Below are 7,098 nucleotides of genomic sequence, written 5' to 3'. Positions count from 1 at the left end.
TGACCCCGGTGCTCTTTCCTGCTCAGGCAGGGGGTCGGACTAGATGATCTACCTAGGTCCCTTCCGACTCTAGCTACTATGAAACTATGAAACCATTATTTTCTTTATAAGCAGGATCTTAAATTTTCAGTAAAAACCTTAAGAATGACCAGATATAAAAGAGGAAGAGGAAAAAAAATAATTTTCCATGTATCTATGCTCATGTGTAGGGAGGAGTGGAAAAGCAGAAATGTGTCTCTCTTATTTTTGTTGAGGGGGAAACAAAATCCCTCCTGCCTTCTTGTCTCCCAGTTTCTGTTATTTTATGATGACATTTTCCCCCTATTTTAAAATGTTTTTCATGTGTCAGTTACTGTTTGAAGGGCTCACACAGACAAGAAGGGAAAGTGATTGACTATACAGAGGAAACCAGGGAATTGATTTTTACACAGAACCCTGACAGTGAAATCAGAAAGAGGCAAATTGAGTTATATGGCATCATATCCTTGTAACACAGTCCTTGGAACTCGGCATATACTAATACAAAGAGACTATTGGAAACAAAGATATAGAGGTGTACTGATGCATTGGTCCGATATTGGATTAGCACCAATATTAATAAAATTGTCTGCATCAGAAATCAGCCTGATATGGCCGATAATTTGGCTGATAAATACCTATGCATGCCCGCAGCCACAGCGCAGCATGTAGGTGGTGAGGAGCACAGCATGGCAGCTTAGAAAGCTGCGTGCAGCTGGTAAGTCAGTTGTGGTCCAAGGGGAGGGCAGAGGTTAGGGGGAAGGGAAAGGGTGTGGAGCGGGCAGATCAAGGCCTCCGCAGTGAGGGAGGAGTGGGACTGGGGCAGGGACTGGGACAAGCGCTGCCCAGCCAGGCTATGCTGGGCATGGGATGGAGCTGCAGCTCATCCGGGGGAAGGGGAGACCACTCCCACCACTGCACGCTGCTTGTCCTTAGAAATCGGCTGTCAGTATCAGCCCCAAAAATCTCTATTGGTGCACTCCTACAAAGTTATACCCCCTTTTTTTAAACAAAGCTGTGATAGACAAAAGGGTGACCCTCAAGATAGCCTCAAAACATTCAAGCTTTATTGGTGGGAATTTTTGCCAATTACTTATTACATCCTAATACGCTTCCTGTAATGGAAGTTGAACACAGTTTGGTCTTTTCTAGCCTCTCTAGACAGTGTTCATATGTAACTGTATGTTCTTTCAGAGGAGACTCAGGTTGACAATTTTGGTCAGCCATGAGTGCTTTTTCCGGTAAATACATGGCCAAAGAGTTTAATAATACCTTTATGTGAAATAATCCAAATTGGCCTCAGAATTTGAATCAGCTATTGTAAGGAATTTTAGCACCAGAAATGGAAATCAACAGCAAGTCTGATTATTCAACTCATGAAGAAATTTCTGAAAATTATGTGTTTTTGAGCAGCACTTTGGGACCTACTTTTTTGCAATACAAACTTTATATATGTGTATGTATATGTGTAAGTGTTTATATACGTGTGTGTGTATTAGAGGTCCACTGATACATCGGTCTGATATCGGATTGGTACTGATATAAAGAAAATTGTCTATATTGGATATCAGCCCAATGGGACTGACAATTTGGCCAATAAATTTCTGTGCTGTGTGCAGCCACAGCGCAGTACAGAGCAGAGCCAGCAGCATGGAGAGCTGCCTCCAGCTGCTAAGTCAGAAGGGGAGAGAAGGGATGTAAAGGGGTAGATCAGTGCCCCCCACAGTGAGGGAGGGGGCAGGGGCAGGCACTGCCCAGCTGGGGTTGGAGTGGGGGCTGGGACAGAGGTGTGGTTCGTGGGGTGGGGTCGGCTCCCGCCACTGCTTGCACCCCAGGAGGCACAGGGTAGAGCAAGAGCTGGCGCTGAGCAGGGCATTTCGTGCTGGGGGCTGGGCTTGGAGCAGGCTCCAGTGGGCCTGGGAGGAGGCTGCAGCCACCCCAAATTTTGCCATAGCTCCACTCCCAGCCCTGTGCCACTGCCCAGCAAGAAAAGCCCCACGCAGTGCCAGCTCTGGTTCCACCCTGCAGCTGCAGCCTGCCCCACGCTGTGCAGTTCTAGGGGCACATGCGTGCCCCCCCCAGCTTCAAACAGTAGTGGGATCTGGCCTCACCCCACAAGCCACATCTCTGTCCCATGCCCCCCCACCTGGGCAACACCTGCCCTTGCCCCCTCCCTCATCATGGGGGGCATTGACCTGCCCCCCAATGCCCCTTCCCTCCCCTTCCACCACAACAGTCTTACCACATGATGGCAGCTGTATTGAATATTGGATCAGTATCAGCCAATATGCCTCCTTAAATATCGTCTATCGGTACTGGCCCCCAAAATCTCTATCAGTGCACCCCTAGTGTGTGTGTGTGTGTGTGTGTGTGTGTGTGAACATGAACTTTTTTTTTTTGTACCAGGTCAGATTAGCCAGATTAGTTCTGAATCCCTTGAATCATTCAAAAACTTCATGTGGCCCTACTACCAGTAAGTATCCTTCATCCCAGACTTTTCATTCTGGGGCTTCAGATACTTCCAAATCCTTTAGTAGGCATCTTGCATGCAGGCCCAAACCCAGAGGCTTGGGGTTTGGATGCCCCCAGGTTTCACTTGCCCTCAGCTGTATGGCCACAGGGCGGAGTCTCCCATTTCCATAAAGTCAGCATGTGGGCTGAGGTTCTTCCACTGGAAACTGGCCAATGGGAAGCTAACTATGAGGCTCTCGTAGGGAGTCGTAGCCACATGCAGACGGGGGTACACCATCCACTGCACACTGCCACTTTAATTACATTTTGGTTTGGGTATTGGACCAGTGCACCGACTACATTTGATCTTAGCCCACGAGAGGCCAGGAAGCCTTTTGAATATTAGTTCAAAGTCAAAGGCTCATGGTTTCCCACATAGTTCATTGTGCTGAGCCAGACCAAGCAACAATATTTCAAGTCATGGTGACCCCACCACTCAGTACCCCAGCACCCAAAAGGATCCATACCCTAATTAGTCCCCACTTACGACTAGAACCAGGTATTTTTGTCATGAGTCCTGCGATCCTCCAAAAATGTCTATTCAGATGAGGTGCAGACCAACCTGGTCTAGCTTCACCTCATGAAGGATGGGACCACACTGATCATATGCACTAGGCTGAGAGAGAGGGCAACAGAGGGATTCTGGGTGAACTGTGTGGGGCCCTGTTTCATGATGTTTGCCAGGCATTTAAGGCTGGTAAAGAAACAAGTCACTGGAAACAGGAAAGAAAAAGTGCAGCTCAGCAGTGGGAATGAAGAACTCAAAATGTATACCATATAGTGGCTCACCATGACTTTTAAAAGAGTCAGTGGTCAGGGGGACTGCTTTAACAGCCACTGTTGTATGTTTTATTCACAAGGGCTAGCACTAACCTAGCGTTCTGGTATAGATCAAGATTACCTGTCAGGGGAAATACCAGGACCACCAATATGGCTTTTGTACTGGCTGGGGAAAATGATAAATGTGGCAAGGGGTAGTATCCTGACTGAGGTAATGCATAATTAGCCTCCCACTTTCATTTCCAGTGGGAAGAAAGATCTCAGCTATACACCTACTTTATGGAAATGCAAGACTCCTCCCTAGCTTGCTCCTGTGGCCACATGACTGAGGGCAAGCAAAACTCAGGGGAATCTGAACCCCAATCCTCTGGGCTTGGGCCTGCATGTGGATTGCCCACCAAAGAATTTGGAAGTATCTGAAGCTCCAGGTAGGGGTGGAGGATGTTTGCCGGTAGCAGGGCCACATATGGTTCTCAAATGACTTACACGGATTTGGAATTGATTTGAGTTCAGACATGAAAATTTTTCCTTAAAGAAAAAGAGCAAGGTCTGTTGCCCAGACCAAGATGGGTTTGAATGGCATTGTGTAATTGAGGGTGCACACCTGTCCAATATACTGCAGACAGGACACTACAAAAATCTTATAATTAGCTTCGTAATGGCCATCTTCCAGCTGGAGGATTTCAGCTACATGTCTATTTTATGGAAATGAGGAACTTCTCCCTAGCTTGCTCCTGTGGCCATAGGCTAAGGGGAGGTGAGACTTGGGGTCATCCGAACTCCAAGCCTCTGGGCTTGGGCCTGCATGTAGGATGCCTGGCAGTGGATTTGGTAGTATCTGAAGCCCCAAGCTGAAAAGTCTCGGGTGGAGGATACTTGCTGGTTGTAGTGCCACATCTGGTGTTTGAGTGATTGAGTTTTGCTCAGTTGAAAGGATTTGGACTTGATTTGGCTAATTTGACCTGGAATACAACAGCATCTCTTCCCAAAAAAAAAAAAAGAAAAGAAAAGAAAGGTTCCCATCAGCATTTTTGGCACTAAGAGAAGGTGGAGAGCCAAAGCAAGCTCCGACAAGTGTTTGCTTGGTATTGCTGCACCTCTAGAGCTGGTATTTATTCCCTCCTGGGAGAACAACTGCTTGGTTTTTTTAAGGCCCCATGCAGGGGGGAAAAAAAAAGGTTCCCATCAGTTTGTTTGTCCAGTGTGAGCCACATGTTTTATAGTCATGCTCAGTGTTGGCTGCATTTAATCAACTTCGTATTTGGTTTCTGTTACTGAGTGCATGCTGTATTTGGCAACAGTTTAATGAGAGACAATGTGTTCAGTGAGATCTCCTTGTATGTGATTATTAAGACAAGGGGCCTTTTTCCCCATGCCAACTGTGGGTTAAGGCTTGTCTTGCATTTGACTAAATACAGGCATTTTTGCAATCCAACACTGCTATACTTAAATTTGTTTTGGTTATTCCTTAATTCATTCAATAAAAAGTTTTTTTCTTTATGTCTGTGACCACCCCCCTCTTCCCTTTAATCATAGTACCTGGTTATGGATTATTATGTTGGTGGAGATCTGCTCACCCTACTCAGCAAGTTTGAGGACAGGTTACCTGAAGATATGGCTCGTTTTTATTTGGCTGAAATGGTGATAGCGATTGATTCCGTACATCAGTTACATTATGTCCACAGGTAAGGTGATCTAGCATGCAAATAGAGTTGACTTTAATACTGTAAATTATGGACCAACTCCCACAATCCTAATTCAAGCAATATTACTGTTGAACTGAAGTGGAATTTTACCTGAGGGTGAGATTTTAGATGAGTAATCTCCATTGACAAATGGAAAGACTAAGCAAAGATACTGTATGTAACCATAACTGCTATATTAGTGGCCATATTTCATCATCTTTTGGCTGTTTAGCACTTTAGGAATAACACAAAACATGTAGAACCATGGCCACTGGCTTTTTCTAGTTCTGCTTTTATGTTTTATTGATTAGATGTAAATGTATAATAAAATACAGCTAAGCTTCTGTAATATGGTTTATTAGCATGGACTCTTTGCAGTCTTTCTGCAGGGTTCAAATTGCATAATCAGGTTTTATGTTTGGAAAGTGTTTCTTGATTAGTGTCTTCTGTATATGAAGAACTGAAAGCATTACACTGGATTTGGCCATTTTTATTTATTTGTTTTTTCTTGAATCCTTCCTTAGCTCAACTGGTTGAATATGCACAAAAAACTGAAAACTAAAACATTTTAGATGGTTTTCAAAGGAAAATGTTTTGAAAATTGAGTTTAATGTCAACTCTCAGGTGGCGTTTAAGTAGCTGATTATTCCACTCTGTAAAAAAGAACTTCTCTTGCCATCACTTTTAAAACAGCCCTTTCGTTACCAGCAGTATCAATACCATGGGCAGAATGATGAGAAGGTGTTACCTAAAGAAAGAAGGTGAAATCTCTAAAAGTGCTTAGTATTGAGCTAACTCTGCTGTTGCTGAAGGTAACAATAAAAGTTACAGACTTCGGCTAAAATAGCATACAGTTGAGTTTGCATTTTTCAAAAAAAACTTGTACTAAGGGCTGTTTCTAGTATAAGCTCCATTACCAACTGACCATTCAATCTGATCTGACTCCTTCTCCCAATGTGGCCAGAAGGTGTTAGGTAGTTTCCCACGAATACGAGGCTGGCAAGGTCAGAGAGGGAGTGGTTGTTCTGTGAGAAATTTGCTCCTAATAGTGTATGTGTGTCTGTCCTTTATATTTTTTCCTGTGACAATTCATTCTGCTGCATAGTTGCTGTTCAGTTTCACCCACATAGTTGCTGTGAAGGCATTTGGTGCACTGGATCCAGGTATATCACATTTTTGGAAAAGTTTGTGTGGAACCATGGATACTGCAGTTTTTGTGATGGGGTGTCAATTGTAGTGGCAGTGGAGATAGATACGGTGAAAGGTTAAGCATGTATGCCAAGGCAAGGCTGGGCCCTACTTTATGTCTGTTGGGCAGTGGGGACTGATGATAAGTTGGACAAGGTTAGGGGGCTGTTTGAAGGCCAGGAGCAGAGGGGCTGGAAATATTTCTCTCAAGGTCTGACTTTTGTCAAGCATAGGCTGGTAGTTGTTTAATTCTTCTGAGAGGTTCCAGTGTTGTTTGGTAGGTGACCACTAGGACTGTGCAGTCACAGAGTTGGGTTTCTTTTTGCATTGTAGCAGGTTACTGCAGGTGTTTGGATAGCTCTTTGAAATCTCCAGTCCATTTCTCTATTGGAGTGTCCTTATTGAATGAAGGCAGAGTTTAGACTGGTGTGGTGGGCATCTAAAAAATGCATGCTTTTTGTTAATGCCCCCAAAATAAAGTAGATGTGCATGTAAACTTTTGATACAAAATTAAATGCCATCTTGCTGCTTGTTTAGAGCAATAAAACTGATGGATTTGAAGTAAGAATAAATGTCTGAGCATGTTAACCTGCTAGTGCATATTTCAAAAGGACTCATTCCTTTTTGTTGTACTATTTGAAGCTTTGCCCGTGAGGCCAACTCTAAAATATACATAAAACTTGTCTTTAAGGACAGTCCAAAACAGTATTTTTTTTTATCATTCATGCAGCTGTAATGCAAAGTGGTTGTCAGAAAAAAAAGGCGTTTTTGTGAAAATGAAAAATGCAGCAGAGGCTTAAGTAAATGTTAACTGATCAGCCTTTGAAATGTGACCCATTTCCCTGTTACTTTATTGAGATGTTTGCAGCTGTTAAAGCAAGAGAAGAAAACACGTGCAAGTGCCAGGAACACTTTT

General features: G+C 43.9%; 1 protein-coding gene across 5 annotated transcripts in view; it reads left to right on the top strand.

Moving 5' to 3' along the window:
- CDC42BPA (CDC42 binding protein kinase alpha) overlaps positions 1 to 7,098 on the top strand; it is a 333,906-nt gene that overhangs the window by 148,265 nt on the left and 178,543 nt on the right. For all 5 annotated transcript variants that reach the window (XM_019549566.1, XM_019549565.1, XM_019549564.1 and 2 more), the window contains exon 5: positions 4,846 to 4,994. In XM_019549566.1, coding sequence (XP_019405111.1) covers positions 4,846 to 4,994 — 149 coding nt within the window. The remainder of the gene's footprint in view (positions 1 to 4,845; positions 4,995 to 7,098) is intronic.

Source organism: Crocodylus porosus, unplaced genomic scaffold (genome assembly GCF_001723895.1).
Source record: "Crocodylus porosus isolate Cpor-Errol unplaced genomic scaffold, CroPor_comp1, whole genome shotgun sequence".
Lineage (NCBI taxonomy): Eukaryota > Metazoa > Chordata > Crocodylia > Crocodylidae > Crocodylus > Crocodylus porosus.
The sequence above is the reverse complement of the archived record's forward strand: the minus strand, read 5'-3'. Positions and strand labels throughout refer to the sequence as shown.